The 25808-nt window shown below is 37.5% G+C and overlaps 1 protein-coding gene and 1 non-coding gene across 2 annotated transcripts; one reads left to right on the plus strand and one right to left on the minus strand.

Annotated features, from left to right (window-relative positions):
• Window positions 1-2419: 2419 nt before the first annotated feature.
• Window positions 2420-2526, minus strand: LOC131615293 (small nucleolar RNA R71). Its single transcript, XR_009287716.1, has one exon. It is a non-coding gene; the product is annotated as a small nucleolar RNA R71 (small nucleolar RNA).
• Window positions 2527-3573: 1047 nt separating this feature from the next.
• On the plus strand, window positions 3574-4225 carry LOC131611594 (uncharacterized; the record flags this gene model as incomplete). The annotated part of the gene is made up of 1 exon (XM_058883544.1): window positions 3574-4225. A coding segment is annotated over exon 1 (579 nt), but the record flags the coding sequence as incomplete, so codon positions are not given.
• Between the last annotated feature and the right edge of the window lie 21583 nt (window positions 4226-25808).

Below are 25808 nucleotides of genomic sequence, written 5' to 3' on the forward strand. Positions count from 1 at the left end.
TTTGGATCAATCCAACCGTCCGCGTTGTTGATAACACGATTTTATATCGTATATTTAGCTTAAAATCCATGGATATTTATAGCATTTTCCGTTTATTATGTTAATTTATTATGATATTACGCGAGTTTTTGCTTTGTTTCAGGTTTTACACTCTTATTATGCCGAATTGTGAAAAAGAGAAGAAATGGAGCCAAAACGACCCTTATCTATGCCTAAAAGACGTAAATTGGGTGCTGAAGTAAAAAGGGAGTGCAATTAAAGGCCAAGTGTGCTGAAAGAGACCCAAAGGCCCAATGAAGCAATCCAGCCCACGAAGGAAAGCAGCCCAAGCCACACAAGTAAGCAGAGACGCACGTCTCTGCCACCTCAGCAAAAGGGAGACGCACGTCTCCACCTCCCTAAATTCTCTCCACTTGAGACGCACGTCTCAAGTCTTCCTGAAGAATAGGAGACGCACGTCTCCACGTCCAAGTCTGCAAGAATCTCCTCTTTTCACGCAAAGAAACTGCAAAGCCCCTCCTATAAATAGGACCAGCCACTTCACTTCAAACGGTCCGATTTCCTGCCAACGAAGTGCTGCCGAAATTATACCGCGAACTGCTTTTCCTTATTCTGCTTTCATTTAACCGTTTATTTTCTCACAATGATTTCTACACTGGAAATTGTTGTGAACTTTTCGTAGATCTAGCCTTACGTTAGATTTATTGTCTTATTTCCTTGTTTTTATTTTCTGCCATTTAAATTCCGAAGAACGATCCAGCCAACCTGTGGTGGAAGTTCGAGTACTTCAAGATTCAATTCAATTCAGATCTATTTAATTCATGTTTTTATTTACCGCCTTATTTATATTATTATTGCATGATATATTATATGCCATTTAATATGCTTATTATTATGAATCGAACCGATATATGTATGTTTAATCGTATCAATATGTCTGGCTAAATTACTAAGGGTGTCGGTATGTAAAATAATTTAACCGTAGGGATCCGAAATAAATTGGCTTAATTATGTTTTATTAACTAGCACTTATTTTTGGTTTATATGTCTAGTTTAATTTGTAAGTCTTAAAACCAATAGAGCGAAAGTTTGAGGGGTTAGGACGGTCAAAGGTTAAAATCAATAGAGCGAAAGTTTGAGATCTTTAACCAGATAGTAGACATAGGACATTAGTTTTAAGGATGGCGAAAGCGTATTAAAACTAATTGGAACTTATTTATTTTCAAAAATTGTTTTTACACTCGAGCGGGATGGCGAAAGCGTACGTTAGGGTTATTAGCTTGCTCCGAGTCAACAGAGCGAAAGTTTGAGATTAGGAGATTTAAATAGATAACAACCTCGTAAAATAGGCATTTTATAAATTACATTGTTTCCAAAAAGCTCTTCTAAAATCTAATGGGATGGCGAAAGCGTACATTAGGGTTAGGATAGTAGTCTGAATCAACAGAGCGAAAGTTTGAGACGAGGATTTTTAATCAATGGAATTTAGTAGAGATTTTTAATTTAATTATGCAAAAGCCAATGGACCTTCGGATTACCTTTAGTTAAACGAAATACATACTGATACCTGTCTTTTATTATTATTCTTTATTTTCTCACAATCACTTTCCCTTAGGAACAATCGAAATTTTAGTACTCCTAGCTTTACATAGTAACCTTAGATAACGGTAGATCGATTCATAGTCCCTGTGGATTCGATATCTTTTAAAACTACACGACACGACTGTGCACTTGCAGTTATCAGATTTATAGACACGTAAAGTCGCGATCAAGTTTTTGGCGCCGTTGCCGGGGACTATTTAAGTCGATATCGTAACTCACTGTTACACCGTAGAGACTAGGACAATTCTTCCCTTTCTTTCTGAACGATTGTATGCCAAATACTCGTTCACAAGGAGGAGATTTAATACAACGAATTAACGAGATCGAACGTTTCATTAACGTTAAACGACGAGCTCGCAATCTTCCCGAAGTAGCAGAAATTCCGATTAATCAGGAATTGATTTTTACTGATCAAATTAATCAAATTACCCCGAAGTTAGAGATGGCTGCTATTCGTCCTCTTAGAGACTATGCCGCTCCTTCGCGCGCTGAACCGCATTCAAGTATCGCACCACCTGCGATTGAGGCGAACAATTTCGAACTGAAACCTTCACTGGTCCAAGCTGTTCAACAGAATCAATTCTCAGGAAGCCCTGTAGATGACCCCAATCTCCATTTATCCGTGTTCGTGCAATACGCCGAGACTATCAAAGCCAACAACGTTAGTTCCGAAGCTATTCGATTACGCCTTTTCCCTTTCTCTTTGAGAGATAGAGCGAGAGCGTGGCTTCAATCCCTGCCTTCCAATTCCATAACTACGTGGGACGAATTGAAGAGAGTATTCTTAGCAAGATACTTTCCGCCTAGCAAAACTGCTATGCTCAGAGGTCAAATCAACGGATTTACCCAGAAAGATAACGAATCGCTCTTCGAAGCCTGGGAACGTTACAAGGACATGCTTAGAATATGCCCTCATCATGGACTCGAACCATGGCTGATCATCCATACTTTCTATGGTGGTCTCTTATATAACACTAAAATGACTATAGATGCCGCTGCTGGCGGAGCATTAATGGACAAACCCCATGATGAAGCATACAAACTCATAGAGAACATGGCACAAAACCATTACCAATGGGGTGGAGAACGAGCCGCTCTAGAGAAAGCCCAAACCAAAGGAGGAATGAACGAAATAAGTGGTATAGACCGCGTTAACGCTAAAGTAGACGCTTTAACTCAAAAGATCGAGAATTTGACCATCACTCCTTCAGCCACCGCTGCCGCTGTAACACCTAACTGTGAGATTTGTGGATTGACTGGGCATGTAGTTGCTGAATGCCAACTCTTGACTGGAGTCCCATCTGATCAAGTAAATTACGCTCAAGGAAACCCTTATTCTAACACGTACAACCCTGGATGGAAAAACCATCCGAACTTTTCTTATAAGAACAACAATGCGTTGTACGCGCCTGGACAAGCACCTGCTGTACCACCTGGCTACCAAAAAGCGCCTGTAGCTGCTCAAAACACCCCTAGGAAGTCAAACCTAGAAATCATGATGGAGAACTTCATAGCTTCCCAACAACAAACCAATAAGGATTTCCTGAATCAAAACATCCACAATAGCGAGCAACTAAAACAACTATCGAACAAAGTAGATGCTTTAGCTACGCATAACAAAATGTTAGAAACTCAAATCTCACAAGTAGCTCAACAACAAGCACCTACTGCTGCCCCTGCTGGCACGTTTCCTGCTCAACCTCAACCCAATCCTAAAGGACATGCGAACGCGATAACACTACGAAGTGGAACGAATTACGATGGACCCATAGATCCTAGAACTCAAAACGTACCCATGTCACAACAAGAGCCAAAGGAAACCCAAAAGAAAACAACTGATGAACAAACTGCTAAGACTGATGAGAACAATAACGAAGTGGAACCCGAAAAAGAGAAACCTTATGTTCCACCACCACCTTATAAGCCACCAATTCCTTACCCTCAGAGATTAGCTAAATCAAAAACCGAAGCGCAATTTAAAAGATTTGTAGAACTTCTGAAGCAATTAAACATAACCATACCGTTCACAGAAGCCATAACTGAGATGCCTTCGTACGCTAAGTTCTTAAAAGAAATCTTATCAAACAAAAAGAAACTCGAGGATAACGAAACTATAACGCTTACCGCTGAATGTAGCGCTATCATCCAAAATAACATGCCTCCAAAACTGAAAGACCCTGGTAGTTTCTCTATACCCTGCGTAATTGGAAAAACCATCATAGAAAAAGCCTTATGCGATTTAGGAGCTAGTGTTAGTTTGATGCCTCTTTCAACCTGTAAGAAACTCAATCTAGGTGAGCTTAAAGCAACAAGAATGTCTCTTCAACTAGCAGACCGTTCAGTTAAATACCCTGTAGGAATGTTAGAGAATATCCCTGTTCGTGTAGGTCAATTCTACATCCCAACTGACTTCATCATTATGGATATCCAAGAAGATTCTAACATCCCGATCATATTAGGAAGACCATTTTTAGCAACCGCTGGTGCAATTATAGATGTAAAGCGAGGAAAGCTTACTTTCGAAGTAGGAGAAGAGAAAATAGAATTTATCCTTTCCCAATTCCTAAAAGCACCTTCTATAATTGACACATGCTGTTCTGCTGACATAATCGACGAGTGTGTCAAGGAAATAAAATCCGAACCAAATAAGGAAACCGAAACCCTAAGAATTCCTATGCCGCCAATTCTTGAAGATGACAACTGGCGTGAGGAATATCAAGATAACCACCTGAGTGAATGCTTAGCTTTAACTCCTGATCCTATACCTGGACCTAAGAAACCTGCTATAGAGCTGAAAACACTTCCTACCGATCTTAGATACGAATTTCTAGACGAAGAACTAAACCGACCAGTTATAGTGAACGCCAACTTAGGACGAACCGAGACTGAAAAATTACTTAATGTCCTAAGAAAATACCCTACCGCTTTAGGATATAACATATCAGATCTGAAAGGTATAAGCCCTTCTCTGTGTATGCACCGCATTATGCTCGAAGACGATAGTAAAACCTCTAGGGAACATCAAAGGCGAATAAATCCTATTATGAGCGATGTGGTTAAAAAGGAAATCCAAAAACTGCTAGAAGCTGGAATAATATATCCTATATCCGATAGTAAATGGGTTAGCCCTGTTCACGTCGTACCGAAGAAAGGAGGAGTCACTGTAATCACCAATGCAAAAGGAGAATCTGTAGCACAACGTACCCAAACTGGATGGAGAATGTGCATTGACTATAGGAAGCTAAACAAAGCTACCCGAAAAGACCATTTCCCTCTACCTTTCATAGATCAAATGCTCGAACGCCTAGCTAAACACTCACATTTTTGTTATCTGGATGGATACTCCGGATTTTTCCAAATTCCTATCCACCCTGACGACCAAGAGAAGACCACATTCACCTGTCCTTATGGTACATTCGCTTATAGACGAATGCCTTTTGGGCTCTGCAATGCACCCGCGACCTTCCAAAGATGCATGATGGCAATATTTGCCGATTTCCTAGATGGAATAATGGAGGTCTTTATGGACGACTTCTCTGTCTGTGGAGGAAGCTTTGAAACATGTTTAGAAAACCTTTAAATGGTGCTTAAAGGATGCGTAAGCGTAAACCTAGTCCTTAATTGGGAAAAATGCCATTTCATGGTTCGACAAGGAATTGTACTTGGACACATCGTATCCGATAGAGGAATCGAAGTTGATAAAGCAAAAATCGAAATTATCGAAAACCTTCAACCTCCCAAAACCGTTAGAGAAATAAGAAGTTTTCTAGGACATGCTGGTTTTTACCGACGCTTCATTAAAGATTTCTCTAAAATAACCAAACCCATGACTGAATTACTTATGAAAGACGCCGAATTTATTTTCACCGATAAATGCACTGAAGCATTTCAAACGCTTAAACGAGCATTAATCTCTGCGCCAATTATGCAACCTCCCGACTGGAATGAGCCTTTCGAAATAATGTGTGACGCAAGTGATTATGCTGTAGGAGCCGTTCTAGGACAAAGAAAGGATAAGAAACTACATGTCATATATTATGCGAGTAGAACCCTAGACGAAGCTCAGATGAATTATGCCACGACAGAAAAAGAATTATTAGCTGTCGTATTCGCATTAGACAAATTCCGTTCTTACCTGGTAGGAGCCAAAATAATCATATACACTGACCACGCCGCCATTAGGTACCTCCTAACCAAAAAGGACGCTAAACCAAGACTTTTGAGATGGATCTTGTTATTACAAGAGTTCGACCTGGAAATTAAAGATAAGAAAGGCACTAAAAATGTCGTAGCAGATCACCTCTCTCGATTGGAAAATCTGAAACCCGAACAAGTACCAATTGACGATGATTTCCCTTATGAAAGACTCATCGCCCAATTAGAAGCAAATGAATTCGAACCATACCGTCCAAACTCTGAAACCGAGAAATTAGCTGAAATAGCTTTAGCCCGATCTGACGCACCTTGGTATGCAGATTTCGTAAATTACCTAGCTGCTGGTGTGCTTCCTCCTGATCTAAGTTACCAACAGAAGAAGAAATTCTTCCATGACCTAAAACATTACTATTGGGATTACCCACTCCTGTTCAAAAGAGGCCCCGATGGAATCTTTAGACGTTGTGTACCCGAGGAAGAGATAAGAAGCATAATAACACACTGTCATTCTGCACCGTGTGGAGGACACCATAGCACATCTAGAACCTGCGCCAAAATCCTTCAATCTGGACTTTTCTGGCCCAACCTGTGGAAAGACGTCTATTTTGTTGTACTAAGCTGTGATAGATGCCAACGAACTGGAAACATTTCAAGACGCGATGAAATGCCTCAAAAAGGCATTCTTGAAGTAGAAATATTTGACGTCTGGGGAATAGACTTCATGGGACCGTTTCCGTCGTCGTTTGGAAATCAATATATACTCGTAGCCGTCGATTACGTTTCAAAATGGATAGAAGCCATTGCTTCTCCTACAAACGATACACGAGTAGTTATCAAACTTTTCAAAAACGTCATCTTTCCTAGGTTCGGTGTGCCAAGATTGGTAATTAGCGATGGTGGTTCCCATTTCATTTCAAGAATACTTGAGAAACTCCTTCGAAAATATGGAGTGAATCATCGAATAGCCACACCATACCATCCTCAAACAAGCGGACAAGTAGAAGTATCTAACCACGAAATAAAACAAATATTGGAGAAAACTGTTGCTATATCTAGGAAAGATTGGTCAACCAAGCTAAATGAAGCTTTATGGGCTTATAGAACAGCTTTCAAAACTCCAATAGGGACTACCCCATTCAAACTCGTTTATGGAAAATCATGCCACCTACCAGTAGAGTTAGAACATAAAGCCTATTGGGCCATTAAGAACTTAAACCTAAACTACACTGCCGCTGGTGAGAAACGACTTCTGGACATAAACGAATTAGAAGAACTTAGACAAGACGCTTACGAAAACGCCAAAATCTATAAAGAGCGAACGAAAAAATGGCACGAGAAGCGTATATCTAGGAAAAATTTTAGCATAGGCAATAAAGTACTCTTATTTAATTCTAGACTAAAATTATTTCCTGGTAAGTTACGATCTAGATGGTCTGGCCCTTTCGAAATAACTAACATATTTCCAAGTGGAGCGATAGAAATCAAAGGAGAAACCGTCAAACCTTTTGTCGTAAATGGGCAACGTCTTAAGTATTACCATCATCTCGAATACGATGAAAACATCGAAGTTTTTAAACTTGACGAACTGCCCGCTCTTTCGAAAAAATAGTTTTCTGTTTTAAAATCGTCGAGCTTTCGACATTAAACAAAGCGCTTGGTGGGAGACAACCCACATTTATTTATTCTTTTTATTTTCATTTTATTTTATTTTTAAAAATTTTAACCTTTAATTTTCATTTAATTATTCTATTTTTAATTATTCTAGATTTTAATTTTCTTATTTTTTTTCATACATCTTTTAATAATTATTATAATTATAGCCGCTATCTTAATTCGAGAAAATACTTCCTTTTTATAATTATAATTATTATTATAACTTGTTTTATTTAATTTTATTTTTTTTAAAAATGAACACTAGCCTAGTTCTAACTTAATCTTAATGTTTTTCAACTTCTAGGTTTTTCACTTAACTACTAACTACGATGCAAGAAGTTGATAATATGGAAGTTGTGTTCCGTGGTAGAGGACAAGAAGCAAGATTTAACAAGCTGGCTGGAAGACACATGGATTTGACTTGCTATCCTCACCAACCAACTATGGTGAAACTTGGTATCGAAGAAAGCATCCTACACCTGCCTAACCAAATTGGTTGGACTGGTTCTCACTTGTTCCGCAAGTTTAGCACTTATCGGAAGCTCACTCTGGAATTCTTGAGCTCCCTGACCTATCTTCCAAACAGTGGACAAGGACTGAAAAAAGGAGTTATTCTCTTTAGACTCTTTGGTATGGAGTTTAATTTCTGCATCCGAGATTTTGCTGAAATGTTAGAACTACCTCATGGACCTGATGCATACGCCCAAGTAGCTGAAGAAAATCTTCCATACTGGGAGTTGGAAAAATACTGGGGCAAGATCACTGGAAACGACAACCCTGAAGAGAATGAATTTCAATCTGAGAACATCCACAATCCTGCTTTCCGCTACTTTCACAAGATCCTTGCTCACTATATTTTTGGAAAGCCCGATAATGTCACTGAAGTTACTAGAGAAGAGTTGTTCATCATGTTTTGTACCTCTCAGAACCGCCCGGTCAATGCCATCGCATTCATGCTAACAAACTTCGAGCGCATCACGCAAGACGAAGTTTCACCCATTAGGATCGGCGGATTTGTCACTATGATTGCTAATGCCATAGGAATGAGAGTGCCTTTGCTTAGATTGACACCTTATGGTACCCATACCTCTATGGACATCAATTTCTGCTTTAATCGAGGTATCATCGGTAATCTAGGACCTGATCGTTTTGAATTGCTCATTGATAACAAAGTTTGGTATCAGTTCACCTTACCGAATCCTAGGACGAGTGTGCACAACCCTGCCAACTGGCTTTACTATGGTCATATTCCTGAGAGAGAGCCATCACCTGAAACCCCTCAAGCTTATGAACATTTTTTTGAGGAAATGCCTGCATCTGAATCTGAACCTGAAACACCTCCTGGTTACTATGAACCTCTTCCTGTTGATGAACCCATTCCTGATTATGAACCTCTTCCTATTGATGAACCTATATCTGAGTATGAACCTGAAACTCGTTCTGAAGACTCCGTTGATGATCACACTGTTGATATGACTGATGTCGAGCTCGAGCAACAACAACCTGCTACATCTACCGCATCGGTAAATCAAAGAATGCCTAATCTGAATACGCACGAGCAAGCCATCACTGCGCTACAACAAGATGTACAACATGTGCGCAACGAGCTACACACTTTGCAAATGCATTTCTTCGATTTATCGACACCGTAAATGCTCAGTTCGACGAAGTTTTCAAACACATTCAGTCTAATCAGAACAACAATAGACGTGGCTAGATGTTACCGTATTAGACTATTAGATTTTATTTCTAGTTTTAGTAATTTCTATTCCTAGTTTAGATTTACATTTTTCTGCACTTTTACTTTCTGTTTCTGTTAACACTCAGTACTGGTTTAATATTAAATGCAAAATTCTTTTGATTACTGCTACTGTGTTATGTTACACTGCTATTGACTGCTATATATACTTGCCTGGTTCTCATTTTTTGCTGTTAATAGTATTAAAATTCGACACTGTTATGAACTGATGGACAATATTAATGGTATCTGTCAGCACTGTCTGGTCACTTGCATGCGTGACCCACCTGCCTACAACAGGAGACGCACGTCTCCATCTGTATGGGGCCAGCTGACACGAACCAAAGGAACAGGAGACGCACGTCTCCATGCTCTGCCCCAGCAGACTAGCTGCCTGAGACGCACGTCTCCCAAGGCCAGCAGTCTGTTTGACCACGCAGACCACTCTCTTTCCCTCTTGAATTTTGAATTTGAATTTCAAAATTCATCTTTCAATCTTCTTCATTCTTCCCCTATTTATTCCATTTAAACTCCATTAACCTCATTCATCCTCCATCATTCACCTCTTAAACTCCATTCATTTCCCATTTCTCTATTCTATTCAAACTTCAAACACCACCATTAATCCATTTTAATTTTCCATTAACCACACCATTTTCAAACCTCACTATAAAACCACACCACCACCACTCTTCTTCTTCACAACTTTCATACCATTCTCTATTTTTCTTCTACACTACATTTCTATTTTTCATTTCCATACTCACCATGCCTCCACGTTCATTAATCCGTAGTGAGCGTCCCGAGCGACCACCTCCCGACCTTTCAAACATTATCTTCCGAGATGATGACAATGATGCTCAACGAACAAAATATGTCGCCTTCTACGAACGTTCGGTTGTTCCCACAAAATTTGTGAACACCGAATGTCTAGAAACTTTGGGTCTCATTGATGGTGTTACCCGTCTGCTCACCAAATCTAGACTCCACCATCTTTGTACCGAACCCGTACCTACTTATGAGCCGCTCGTCTTAGAATTTTTGAGTTCTTTCAACTACGACACTCCCTCTAATCAACCACTCTCAACCGGTAGCATCCAATTCCGGATGTTCAACCGTGAATATGCTCTAGATCAAGATGTCGTAGCTTCATATTTGCATTTTAATCATGCACCAATTGCTCACCGTTCAATCTTTCAAGAACTCAATGGTCGATCCTGGGAGGAACTCGCTTTTGAATTTTGGTTCCATCTAACTGGAGAAAATCCTACCGGTTGGAGAGCTCTCCATGCTTCCCACATTCAAAACCCCGCTATACGTTATTTTCAACGTGTTTTGGGGCATACTATTTTTGCGAGATCCAACAACCACAAGGTAAACCAAAATGAATTATTTTTCCTTTACTGTGCGCTTAACAATATCCGTTTCAATGCCGCACCGTTTATGTTCCAACACATCCAAGGTTTAGTTAACGCCCCCGCTACAAATCCATTCTTGCTTGGAGGCATTATTACTACCTTGGCCTGTGCTTTAGGTCTTGCAGACGAGCTCCTCTCACTCTCACATCTCATGAAGCCCGCTCAGTCACTCGATCTCACCTACTGCCGTGACTCCCACTTGGTTTCACCCCGCCATGATGGCCGATACACTTTGGTCGTCAACAAAGTTCCTATTCCTTATGTCATCCTTCCATGTCCTGAAAGAATTAACATCCGTTATGTTCAACGTTGGAGGCTTATTGAAGACAACCCTCAAGATGACCAACAAGAACATCCTAATGAACCTATGGATGCAAATGAAGAAGAACTCAACCAAGGGCAAGCTGATGTCAACCAACCTCCTCCAAACAACCCTCCGCCTATCACTCTTGAAGCCATGTATGCTGCTATTCAACGCCAAGATCAACTCGTTCAAGCTATGCAGACAAACCAAACTGAAACAATTAGGCTCATCCGAGAGATGCAACAGGAGCACCGTGACTATGCTATTAGGAACGAAAGTCAATACGCTGAAATTGCTACATATTTGCATGATCTTGACATTCGTGTGAATGACTCTCCTGATAGACGTCGCCGTGTTCGTACAAGAGGCGCGAGCAGTTCTCGAAACCGCAACAATGAGGAGTAGTTCTTATGCACTGAGGACATTGCATCATCTAAGTCTGGGGGAGTCGTATTATTTCTATTTCCTTTAGTTTTTTTTTTCCTTCAGTTATTTCCCTTCCTTGTAATGTTTTTCTAATTCAATAAAGAATATTTATGGAATTTAAGTCTTATATGTATAATTCCGTAGTTATTTCAATTTCTTCCATTTTCTTGAGCCATAACAAAAATTTTGCTCCTAAACGATAAACGCAAACCCCACACGTTTAAGAAATACGAAGCTACTCAAACGCTCAACGCATTGAAACTGATTCAAGTCAATATCCTTATTGTCCCAACACTCTAAAACCCCCGAGTATGCGTAACCGATTTGAATACCCGTTATACCAAAACCATCGACTTTAAGTTTTGAAATAACCCTTAGTAGATTATTCTAGCAGTCGGCACCGTCTTAGATACAAACTACGCAGAGAGTCGATGAATATAAGTGTATGATCCTCATAATAATAATTATGTGCTTAACCATAAGAAGAAATGTGCCTACTAAGTAAGGTGATCCTCACAAGATCATTTAACCTAACGGTCGCAAATCTCAAATACAAAGAATTTAAAAACTCACTGTCGATTGGTTCAGAAGTCATCTGGTACTGAACTTGGTAGGAAGGACTATTGTCCGATTCCCCATAATCTACAAGTGAATGCTAAGGAGTATACCACTTATTGTGCCAGAACTCCATGAGAAGGATCATAGTCACTAACCGACTACTCTGCTATGTGCGTGTCAAGATAATGGGCTTAATGTGATTGCGCGCGAATGAAAAGGGTGAAACATGATGACGAGTCAAAAAGGTCGAGCTATAATGGCATGATTCGGATTGGTATGCATACTGGGAGTTGTTTAGTGTTGTTACTATAAGTCTATTGCTAGGATCATTATCATTATTTTCAAATAAGAACACTATGTAGCTGAGTATGACTGAACGACGTGGTGGAAGTGTGGTTCATTTATCTTTATCTTATTATTTTGCTTGAGGACAAGCAAAGGTTCAAGTCTGGGGGAATTTGATAACACAATTTTATATCGTATATTTAGCATAAAATCCATGGATATTTATAGCATTTTCCGTTTATTATGTTAATTTATTATGATATTACGCGAGTTTTTGCTTTGTTTCAGGTTTTACACTCTTATTATGCCGAATTGTGAAAAAGATAAGAAATGGAGCCAAAACGACCCTTATCTATGCCTAAAAGACGTAAATTGGGTGCTGAAGTAAAAAGGGAGTGCAATTAAAGGCCAAGTGTGCTGAAAGAGACCCAAAGGCCCAATGAAGCAATCCAGCCCACGAAGGAAAGCATCCCAAGCCACACAAGTAAGCAGAGACGCACGTCTCTGCCACCTCAGCAAAAGGGAGACGCACGTCTCCACCTCCCTAAATTCTCTCCACTTGAGACGCACGTCTCAAGTCTTCCTGAAGAATAGGAGACGCACGTCTCCACGTCCAAGTCTGCAAGAATCTCCTCTTTTCACGCAAAGCAACTGCAAAGCCCCTCCTATAAATAGGACCAGCCACTTCACTTCAAACGGTCCGATTTCCTGCCAACGAAGTGCTGCCGAAATTGTACCGGGAACTGCTTTTCCTTATTCTGCTTTCATTTAACCGTTTATTTTCTCACAACGATTTCTACACTAGAAATTGTTGTGAACTTTTCGTAGATCTAGCCTTACGTTAGATTTATTGTTTTATTTCCTTGTTTTTATTTTCTGCCATTTAAATTCCGAAGAACGATCCAGCCAACCTGTGGTGGAAGTTCGAGTACTTCAAGATTCAATTCAATTCAGATCTATTTAATTCAGGTTTTTATTTACCGCCTTATTTATATTATTATTGCATGATATATTATATGCCATTTAATATGCTTATTATTATGAACCGAACCGATATATGTATGTTTAATCGTATCAATATGTCTGGCTAAATTACTAAAGGTGTCGGTATGTAAAGTAAGTTAACCGTAGGGATCCGAAATAAATTGGCTTAATTATGTTTTATTAAGTATCACTTATTTTTGGTTTATATGTCTAGTTTAATTAGTAAGTCTTAAAACCAATAGAGCGAAAGTTTGAGGGGTTAGGACGGTCAAAGGTTAAAATCAATAGAGCGAAAGTTTGAGATCTTTAACCAGATAGTAGACATAGGACATTAGTTTTAAGGATGGCGAAAGCGTATTAAAACTAATTGGAACTTATTTATTTTCAAAAATTGTTTTTACACTCGAGCGGGATGGCGAAAGCGTACTTTAGGGTTATTAGCTTGCTCCGAGTCAACAGAGCGAAAGTTTGAGATTAGGAGATTTAAATAGATAACAACCTCGTAAAATAGGCATTTTATTAATTACATTGTTTCCAAAAAGCTCTTCTAAAATTTAATGGGATGGCGAAAGCGTACATTAGGATTAGGATAGTAGTCTGAATCAACAGAGCGAAAGTTTGAGACGAGGATTTTTAATCAATGGAATTTAGTAGAGATTTTTAATTTAATTATGCAAAAGCCAATGGACCTTCGGATAACCTTTAGTTAAACGAAATACATACTGATACCTGTCTTTTATTATTATTCTTTATTTTCTCACAATCACTTTCCCTTAGGAACAATCGAAATTTTAGTACTCCTAGCTTTACATAGTAACCTTAGATAACGGTAGATCGATTCATAGTCCCTGTGGATTCGATATCTTTTAAAACTACACGACACGACTGTGCACTTGCAGTTATCAGATTTATAGACACGTAAAGTCGCGCTCAGTTGTTAAGAAACGCGTAGAACACAATCCTACCAAGAAAAGAAAGAGACGTTAGTGATAAAGGTAATAGTATACATATTCCGACTAATTTGCTTTATTCAAATAGTACCGATTGTTTTATTCAATAGTATAGTACTTATTCAATTTTGGTGAATATTCTCGTTTTGTACATAACTTTTGAACCATGTATCCGTTTGTCGACTTCTTTACATGTAACTATACTAATTTGACGATTCCGGAGCTGCTCATGCACTTATCTTTACATTTCGGGACTGTTTTTTTTATCGGTTTTGCTTCTGCCCGTAATCAAAAGTCGGGCTTAGGGTCTGAATTTCGGAAAACCGACTTTTTTTTTGAGTCCGTAGGGACGTTTTACCATAGCCATGTAAATTTCTTTCAATTCCGACAACTTTCTTTTTTGACGCTTATTTTGATTTGTACCGCTTTCGTTTCCGATTTACTTGTATAGGTTGTTAGCTTATTAATAGTGTACTAATGTGCTTTAGTTTGTTTGATACAGGTTCAATGGCTCCGGATAGAGATGCTCCACCTGAAAACTCACAAGGAAACTCACAAGAAAGAGATGCTCAAGAAAGAGATGCTCCGGATACAAATGCTCCACCTGATACTGAAGCAAAAGAAGTTGCATGAGGCATCAACATTATGAAGGGAATCATTCGACATAGAGACCAAGGATTAGTATACCGATTGGAATGGAATTCTGAAAATCTAGCAATTGGTCCTAATTCTGCAAAGTTGACAAGTTATATTGGTACACTTGTTCGTATGCATATTCCGGTCTCCGTAGCTAAATGGAATCTGAAAAGTTTAGAGTTGGATTAGAAAAAAAAAGCGATTTGGGACGAGCTTCAGGTATATATCATATATGGGTAATTGTTGTTATTATCTTGACGATAAATTGTTTAAATTACTTATACTAACACACTATGCGTATGTTTTTTGCAGAGGACTTTTGAGATACCAGATGATCGTAGAAGCTACATACTTAGTTTGGCCGGCAAAAGATATAGAGGGTGGAAGGCTTTTTTGACAAACACCTATCTTAAGGATAAAGATGGAAACTTTCTTGAAGAGGCACCGGGACGGCCAAAAAAGTATGAGATCTTCATTGGTGAAAAAGATTGGGCTAAGTTTGTAAAGCAAAGAGATGAAGCTCTTCGGAAAAGGAGTGTCACGAATAGTGCGAGAGCATCCAAACCTGCGTATCCATACAAAAAAGGGCGTTTGGGATATGCACGCTTAGAGGATAAAATTGTAAGTAAATAGAAATGCGTTTTAATTAATTGTCTAAATGTGCATGTTTTATTTGACGATTTTATCATTTGTGTCAATGCATAGTTAGAGGAGACTAAAAGTGAGGAAACTTCACTTCCTGTACATGTGTTGTGGAAGGAAGCTCGTGTGGGCAAGAATCAAGCTGTCGATCCCGATGTTCAGAGAGTTTATACTGAATGTGTAAGTATAATACTGTGTCTTTATTTAAATTAAATGTTTTTTAATATATAATTGATTTTTTATCTCCACTAATAATTATTGAAATGTAAATGAATTACAGGAGACCTTGTCGCAATCGGTATCCACCGGTGAGGGGAGCGTACTTAGTAGAGCACTAGATGGTCCTGAGTATCCCGGTCGGGTGAGGGGTAAGGGTCATGGTGTGGAAGGAAGCTCGTGTGGGCAAGAATCAAGCTGTCGATCCCGATGTTCAGAGAGTTTATACTGAATGTGTAAGTATAATACTGTGTCTTTATTTAAATCAAATGTTTTTTAATATATAAATGATTTTTTATCTCCACTAATAATTATTGAAATGTAAATGAATTACAGGAGACCTTGTTGCAATCGGTATCCACCGGTGAGGGGAGCGTACTTAGTAGAGCACTAGATGGTCCTGAGTATCTCGGTCGGGTGAGGGGTAAGGGTCATGGTGTGACTCCAACCTCTTTTTACAAGAGTCCTAGGAGAAGATCAAATCTTACCAATGAAGAAGTGTCGCAAAAGTTGCAGGAATTGCAAGCACAAGTCTCTGAATTGCAAAGAGATAAAGAGATGTATATGATAGAAAAGTGCAACACTTCATCGGTGAAAGAAACTAGTGATAAGGCTAGTATCAACTGTCAAAGGAAATTTCCCGAGGTAATTATAAATTTTTTTCCTTTTAAATTGTTCTATTTTATTAATGATAATGACTTTATATTTACTATTGGTTTAGGGCATTTCATCTTGCCAACTATACTTATCGGCGCCGAATTATCGACTAGTTGGCAAGGGAAAAGTGCAAAACACTTAGGGAGATTTACTTCACCATAGACCGCTCCCGGATGGACACCTGAAAGTATCAGTGGATGTTGTAGTAGATCATGATGCGATGCTATCGGTACCTGACATGGTCTCAGAGACGACATTGCTGCGAGATGCAATAGGATCATTTGTTGCATGGCCCTCGGAGCTCATTACCATTAGTGATGAGGTATATTGAAAACGATTATGAATCATTTAGTTTTCGAATGTCAATTCTAAACCATTTATTAATTGTTTTTTACATTTTAATTTTAGATTGCTCCTATAAAACCCGCAATTAAGGGTAAAGGGATTTTACAGGAGGAGGAGTCTGTTGCATCACTAAAAGAGGTACATTTAAAGTGTTAATATATAATCTGAATCTAAATCTGCATGATTTTATATTTTACCTAACTTATATGATTTTTAGGCATCCGCTCGGGAGTCACAACAAGTGACGCAACAAGTTCATAGCGTACCACCCACTGGTCCTCCGAAGCCAGCGGCAAAAAAAGGCGGTGCTTTTGTGCCTCGATATCGGTCGACGCTCGCAACAATGGTTGATATGTCCGATTTGAAGGATGGTGCTTTACGTGAAATCGATATGGATGAAAGTGTCTTCGGTATTGAATTCAAGTCACTTATTACAATTGATGACTTGGAAGAGATTTTTAGGCATTATCAACTAGGCGTCAGTAATATGCACTCATACATCCGGTAATATTCACTCATCCGATATATTATTTAATTAGTCCCACAATATAATTTATTTACACATTTCAATGAAAATAATCTAATGTTTATTATGTTTTTATTTAAGGTTGTTGTATGACAGAGTGTTGCGCGGGAATCCATTGTCTAACAGATTCCGTTTCGTGTCTTCCGCCCATTGCAGCGGAATGGCAATTGCTTCGGAACCGGAATCAGTTAGACAGCGCTTAGTCGATAGATTCATGTCCACCGGCAATACAGAAAGGCTGCATCTTTGGGCGTATAATACCCGACCAGTAGGGTTAGTTTCTCATTCTTTGTTCATCTAATCTCTGTTTCTTTTGTGTATAGCAAAATTTGCATATAACCTATTGTTTTAATTTATAGAGCACACTGGTTGCTGCTTGCTATCAACCCTATAAGGGAAGTCGTGTATTATCTGAATTCGGTAAATGGTGAATGGACCAATTATCCGGCTATGAAGGACATCGTTGATTTGTAAGTGGGATCGTTCTAAATATATATTCGTGTATATTTATATATTTACTTATTTGTGGGATTGATATAAACATATGCTTTTATATATTTGTTAATTAGATTAATACAAGTGTTCCGAAGTCAACGGGACGCACAGGTATCCCGGACTAAATCTAACAACATTACTTGGATCCAAGTGCAGGTACATTATTTTTCACAATTTTGCTTATAATATTTATGCTACTTGATAAAACAAGACAACTATAGAATCTTATTTGTTTTTCTATGTAGTGTCCGCAACAGCGAAACAGTTACAATTGCTGATACTTTGTTTTGAGGTTTATGAAAGAAATCCTTCGAATCAATTAGAGATTCCGCTCACGGTATGAATTTATAACTTAAGATAATTTCATATAATTTATTACATTTAACTAAATATATCATTCATATTATGTTTTTGTTTTGTAGTACCTTGACGAATTCCGTGCTGCTGGGTACCCGAGACTTAAGTTGGAAGAAATAAAAGAGGATTTGTGTCAATTTTATATTAAGCAATTTTTCATGTAGGATTTGAATCGATTTGAACTATAATATTATTGATGTTGTAATGATGTATATATATAATTTTGGATATTATAATGGTATTATATTAGTATATATATTGTCTTACTGATGGCTGAAATAATATCGTCGAAAATAAATTACAGTTCGAAAATATTACAGGTTGAAAACATATTACATGTCGAAAATATTACAGGTCGACTGGGAGGATTAAATTACAGGCTGCACATTAAAATACCTCATTTAGCAACGACAGCGCTTTTAAAAAGCGCTCTTAAAGGTCCACCTACTAAAGCGCTTCTTAGTAAAAGCGCTGCCAAAGATTAATAAAAAAGGATAAAAAATAAAAAAAAACGCAACATACGAAAGCGCTTTTGGAAAAGCGCTCTTATAGGGGGGGCTATCAGAGCGTTTTTTCCAAAAAAAGCGCTCTCATAGGGGGGGCTATCAGAGCGCTTTGCTGGAAAAAGCGCTCTTAAAGGGGGGTCTACCAGAGCGCTTTTTCCAGGAAAGCGCTCTTATAGGGGGGGCCTACCAGAGCGCTTTTTCCAGAAAAGCGCTCTTAGAGGGGGGGGTCTACCAGAGCGCTTTCAGAAGCGCTTTTGTTACCTACGCCAGCGCCAGCTTTTACAGCGCTTTTAAGCGCTTTAAAAGCCCAAAATAAGCGCTTTTAAAGCCCCAACGTGTTGTGTGCGTTTAACTAGTAAGATAATATTATGTGTGTTTATTGCTAGTTAAATATTTATTTTTCTATGGTTTAAATCCCTTTCAATCTTATTATTGACGGTAATTTTGTTCGCGTACAGTGTATTTTAGTTATTTATTATATTTTGTGTTTTTCTATCAGCTCAGGTAAATAAATTTTTCACCATTAACACAACAAAAAAAACAAAAAGAAAAAATTAACTTTAACTGTTAATTTTTCACTTTAACTGTTACGTTAACACCCGGACAGCTAGTTACCAGTCAAACCCGCCATCAACGCAATTCTCCGTGTTTGTACCATCAGTCAAATCAATATTTCGCACTTCATATTTCCAAGATTTTTGTTCTAGAAGTCTTCTGATAATCACGTGATCAACAGAGACTCAACACTGCATAAAAATCAGGTACGCCTAACTGTCTCCTACACAAACAGTCCCTAACTAGGGTTTTTGTTTTTTTTCAGGAGAACGAGTTTTTGAGACCTCAAATGAATTTCATGGATCTCCATACATCTCAAAGTACCACCAGGAAAATTTTCAAACTTCGATTCGCTCGGACGCACAGTCAACAGCTCAAACAGTCAACAGACGACCAGTTTGACCAAAAAGTCAACAGACAGTCAAAAATGCAATTTTTTGTCAACATCCATAGTTTGTTAAAAGATTCATCAATTGATCAAGGATTTATCATAATTCATCAAGAAAAGTTCAGAAATCAACAAAACTCAAAATTGCAAAATTAGAGTTTTTTACCAAAAAGTCAACTGAACTTTGACCGACCATAACTCTCTCATAATTTATCAGAAAAATTCCAACAAAAACTCATTCTGAAGGAAATTCAATTCTCAACAACTTTGATGTTGGGACCAAGGTCAAGAAATGCTTCCGCCTAAGAGATATAAGCCAGAACATTACAGGTCATTTTCAAAGTCAACAAAAAGCAGTTTTTTGTCAAAGCCCATATCATCAAGATAACTTCTCCAAATGCAAAAACGCTTCCAAAGTGGCTTGTAGAGGACATCTTGGGCTTTCCAAAAAGTACAAGAATACTTTCATAGGATCAAAATTGAGGGAGATATGCCTTGATGAAATTGACCTTTTTTGGGAAAATGCATAAAACAAGTAATGACCAAAACTTGATTCTTTTTCAAAAAGGCCAATTCTTTTATGATTCAATCTTGATTCCCATATGTCTAAAGGGCATCCACGACCTATCCATGATTCATGACACTTTTATTTCATTTTAATTAAATTTTATTCATTTAAAGTTTAATTAAAGTGAGATAATTCAAAGATATTATCAAAGATGCTTATGGTTGCCAATCAAGACCAATTCAAGATGCTTAAATATATTATTGCAAGATTGAAGAGAATAACACTTGAGTGTTTTAACCATGGTTAAAGAAATGCACTCATTGAAAGAATATTCCATTCTTTTTCCACAAAATTAATCATGACAATTCCAACTTGCAAGGCTTCCATATCAAATCATTTGCCTATAAATAGAACTTCATTTTCTTCATTCAAGGAGAGGGAGCCAAAGGGAAAGAACAACAACAAACACCAAAGCCATAGTTTAAGCATTTTATATTTTTCAAAAGTTTCAAGAAACTTGTAAAAAATCAAGGCTCATTCAAATAGCCACCTTCAATCAATTTCAATCACTCTATTCCACTCTTGGGAAATCATAGAGTAAGTACAATGTAATTTTTAATATGTAGTAGTGTTAGGAGTTCATGAATTAAAAACTCCATATTTATGCATATTTTCAATTTCTCAAAAAAAAATGTTTTAATTTTAGTTTTAAGTTGATAAAATGTTTATTTAATTTTTAACATAAAAATATTTTATTTATTTTCATAATTAATTTATTTTGCTTAATTAATTAGTAATTATGTAAATATTGCTTTTTAATTATTTTCAACCAATAAAAAAACTCCAAAAATATTTTCCTTTTAGATTTAGGTTTATATTTTTATAATCTAATTTTTAACATAAAAAAGAATATTTTTCTTGTTAAGTTTAATTATTTGTATAATTATTTGTTTAATTAGTTTGTTAATTAACTTAAAATCAATTCCAAAAAAATCACAAAAAAAATGAATTAAGTTTAATTTGTTTTATATTTATTTTTGTATATTATTTGATATTATTTCTTATCTTTTTCTTTGTCTTGAATTGGAGTAAAATATCAAATATGGCAGAGATTTTATGCAGTTGATTTAAGACTTTTGGAAATTTATCGTGTAGTCGCTATGATTCTATCAAGCTTCTGATAAATTTTCATTAACTTTAAATCCGAGATCATCATTCACTCACCATCGATCTTCACTAACATCATGGATATACTTGACTAGCTTCAAGATGATTCGCGTGCTAACATACTAACAATTAACTTTAAATTCCGCATTTTATTATATTGTTCTTTATATTTCTTGCTTTATACTTTATTTTATCATTCATCATATTTATGTTTATGTTATTTTCTCTTTGTCCATTTGGACATATTATTTATATTTCTGCTATTTTTTTTTCTTTGTCCATTTGGACATATTATTTATATTTCTGCTATTTTTTCTTTGTCCATTTGGACATATTATTTATATTTCTGCTATTTTTTCTTTGTCCACTTGGACGCATTATTTATGTTTCTGTTATTTTCTCTTTGTCCATTTGGACATGTTATTTATGTTTCCGCTATTTTTTTCTTTGTCCACTTGGACGCATTATTTATGTTTCTGTTATTTTCTCTTTGTCCATTTGGACATATTATTTATGTTTCCGCTATTTTTTCTTTGTCCATTTGGGCATATTATTTATGTTTCCGCTATTTTCTCTTTGTCCATTTGGACATATTATTTATGCTTCCGCTATTTTTTTTCTTTGTCCATTTGGATGCAATGTTTATGTTTCCGTCATCTTCCTTTTGTCCACTTGGACCATATTTTTACCTTTAAGCTAAAACATTAATAATCAAGATAAAACTTAAAAAAAAGCACTTTGCACACTTGCACCTCTATGGTTTTCCCTCTTATTACTTTTTTTTAATCATACCATCATTTAAGAAAAGTATTAAATGCATAGGATAGATCTTATAAATTGAGAGTAGATAACTCCTAATTGCTTGCTCAAATACTTTCATTTTCAAACAACGTATTTTCAAAACTTCTCATCTATTTTCAAAACTTTCATCTGGTATTTGAAGGGCATTATTCCTGGTGAAACTCTTCAGAGACCTATGTGACATATTGTCCATCTTCACTTCTTCTATTTTCAAATCAATAAAGCATTTAAAAAGTGAGCTAAGCAATTAAGAGCCCATGGATAACCATGGATACAAAGGGTGCTTAAAACCTTCCCTTTGTATAACCAACCCTCCGAACCCAAAATTTGTCGAAAGGTCTTTCCTGTTCTTTTATGCCTTTCCCAAATGTTGGATAAAATAAAAGTCGATGGCGACTCTTGCAAAAATATAAAATAATAAAAAAAAAGAGAGCAAGGAGTCAGTTCGCAAAAAAATCGAGTTACAGAACTGGCGACTCTGCTGGGGAGTGAAAATCTTTTTAAAGAGGGGTTACCTTAGAGTTTTTGATCACTTTAATATTTGCTTATACTTGTTTATTTTGTTATTTTTTGCTATTCTGGATATATGTGTGGTTCCGTCACTTGAGATACATTATGGACAAATCCTAACCCGGATTAAGTACACATAAGAATTAGGTGGAGGGTATAGTCATGTATGGCATACAAGGAGTTCAGTCCTTAAAAAGCTGGCATGAGAATCCTTCTGCTCAGTGGAGGTTCCTTGTTGGTAGTATATGTTTAGCAAGTTCAGTTGCAAAGACATTATTGCTTTCATTGAACTGTAGAAGCTGAGTTGGCTGTAGAACCCATAACCCATCTTGGCCTTATTAGGTTGTGGCGCAGAAACTATTCAGGTGAAGACTTGGATTAGTTGTCAAGCGGAGAGCCACAATCAGACGAGTTTTTCTTGAGAATATTATTGGCTCATAAGTTCAGTTGTGCAAGCCGGTAATATCCGAAAGAAGAATGTGGACTCTGACGTATCAGTAGAACATGTTATGCAGGTGATTAACCCTAGTACTACCCCCTATTTGGTTCTTTGACCTCATGCTCGTGACGTTGAACTTTGGAACCTACCTTATGTGCACCATGTTTGTGTTACAATTTCTGTATATGTGGCATTCATGCATTCATACATTCATAAAAATCTTTTCCTTTGATTTCCAATGAACTCAGAGGTATTTTTTTGTAAACATCGTAAGTTTCATCAAACACAATGGATCTTGGGTGTTGATGGGGTGAAAACTCTAATCCACCAAAATGGATGATTGAATTTGATGATAACTTGATCAATGCTTTAATCCAATGCTTGAATGTTTGCAAATTAATATCTTAAGTTCTTTGAAACTCAAATAATATAAACAACAATTGCATCATTTGCATACATACATCCAGGTTACCCATGAAACTTATCCTTGTCTGTCTCCATCCTCAGAGTTGTCTGTCTACCGTCAAGCTGATTCCTCCACACAAGTACGGAACTAGAGCCAACGTCAGATTAAGAATGGAGTATCAAGAGCAACATAACGTAAAGGTCAGAATGGAAATAGAGGATTTGAAGTCAAGTATGACCAAGCTCACTGAAATGCTGCAAGTTTTGATTGCTAGAGGGGAACCGCCTCAGAAGAATGTCATTGTTGAAGTCCCAAGTGCTGATGTTGACCCTCAACCTACTCAACAACCACCTTCTACATGGCCTGAGTTTGGATTGCCACCTGATTTTACTCCTCCCTATGAGAAGACTCCTGGTATTGGTCAATCATCACGACCTGTGATGGGTCAAACTTCAAACCCAGTTATTCGTGCTCCTATCATGACTGAATCTCAGCCCATTGTGCATACTGTTGCTCAACATGCTTATGAGAATCCTTTATTTGAATACCAAGCTGCCAATTCCCAGAATGGAAGCCAAGGGGATGCTGGAGATATTGAAGATGTCAAAGAACAGTATCAGACTTTGGAAAAGCGATTGAGAGCCATGGAAGGCAATAATTACTTTGGGGTTGCTGCTAAGAATATGTGTTTGGTTTCTGATGTCGTCATGCCTGCAAAATTCAAGACTCCTGAAATTGAGAAATACAAAGGAAACACCTGTCCAAAAAGCCATTTGATCATGTACTATCGCAAAATGGCTGCTTATACTCAAAATGACAAACTGCTCATCCATTGTTTTCAAGATAGTTTGAGCGGAGTTTCGCTAAAATGGTATATGGGACTCGAGAGGAGTCGTATTCAATGTTTCCAAGACCTAACTGATGCTTTCATTAAGCAATATAAGTATAATTTAGACATGGCACCTGATCGCCGACAACTACAAAGCATGTCCCAGAAAGAGAAAGAGTCTTTCAAGGAATACGCTCAACGCTGGAGAGAGCTTGCTTCTCAAGTAGAGCCACCTTTAGTTGAAAAGGAACTAACAGGCATGTCTATGGATACTCTCTCACCTTTCTTCTGGGAGAAGATGATCGGTAATGTATCTTCCAACTTCACAGACTTGGTAACCATTGGTCAGAGACTTGAACAAGGACTCAAGAATGGGAAAGTTACTCATGTTGTTGAATCCTCTAGTGGGGCGAGGAAGCCTTATGGAAACTTCCAGAAGAAAAATGAGACGAATGTTGTGTCGGAAGACAGAAGATCTCGTCATAATGGTGATCAACCTTATGTGGCTGCTGTTGCTCCTGTGCGAGTTCAAGCTCCTCGACCTGAGGTTGCTAACCAAAATCAGATTCGTAATAGGGTTGACTTTGACCCCATCCCTATGACTTATACTGAATTGTATCCTGCATTGGTTCATAAAGGGTTGATCACAACAAGATCTATGCCTCCTCCTCGGAATCCTCTTCTAGATGGTTTTAGGTCTGATCTTCATTGTCCTTTCCATCAAGGGGCAGCAGGCCATGATTTAGAAAGATGTTTCCCTTTGAAGGCCAGAGTTCAAGAGTTGGTTAGATCAAAGATGCTATCTTTTAAGAATGTTGGTCCCAATGTTGTCACTAATCCTTTGCCCAACCAGAGTGGCTGAAGACGAGTCAAAGGCAATTATCTTCCTAAAGCCAAGTGTTTCAGACGGGATAGCTCATCCCTGTTGCTGATTAGTCACTAGGCCTTGTTTCTTTACTGTTTGCATTTCCTTAATTGTGCTGTTTTCTTTTAGACTTTGTTTGTTTATGAATGGTGATTTTAATGAAATGAGCATCGTATGTTTGAATTCATTTTCATCTCCTATGTCTATGTTTATGCTTCTTTTACAAAAAAAAAAATAAAAAATTCTATTTTGCTTTCTCTATCAAACTTGTGTTTTATGCAAAGATTGGAGGGAGGATGATGACAACGAAATACCCAAGTTGTCGAACTGTATGCTTTCAAATAAAACTTTGCTGACGATGTACAGGCATTGTTTCAATTCCCAAACACTGGAGAAATAAGGAAGTTAATCCCTTGTCAACCCCTTTGAGCCTAGAAGTTGGTGTTTTTTTTTTTATACGAAATAACCCACATTTTAACCCGGGGCAGGGTATTTCCTAGTTAATTTGGTTGTGCATTCTATTTTAAGAGAATCATTCAATACACCTTTCAACAAGTGTTTTAATCACAAGCTTTCCTCCGCATACATCAAAGAAATGTTGGAGACGCCAAGCAAAAGCCAATGATGGGTCATTATAATCATTAAGCAGGATAGTCACTATCTTTCAAAAAAAGTATCAAAAAAGAAAATCAAAGAAAAGCCTGCTAAGTCAAAATCAAAAAATGACTTAGGCAAAAATTAAGGCATCCCGCTGACTGTAAGTTCAAAATAAACAGTTCAGGCAAAAGTTAGGGATATCAAAAGGAAAAAAGGAGAGATAAGTCAATAAATTCTTGAACCACAAAATGTTGTGACTATCAAAAGGAAGAAGTGACTAGCATCTCCAA

The sequence above is a fragment of the Vicia villosa genome, linkage group LG6 (genome assembly GCF_029867415.1).
Source record: "Vicia villosa cultivar HV-30 ecotype Madison, WI linkage group LG6, Vvil1.0, whole genome shotgun sequence".
Taxonomy (NCBI): domain Eukaryota; kingdom Viridiplantae; phylum Streptophyta; class Magnoliopsida; order Fabales; family Fabaceae; genus Vicia; species Vicia villosa.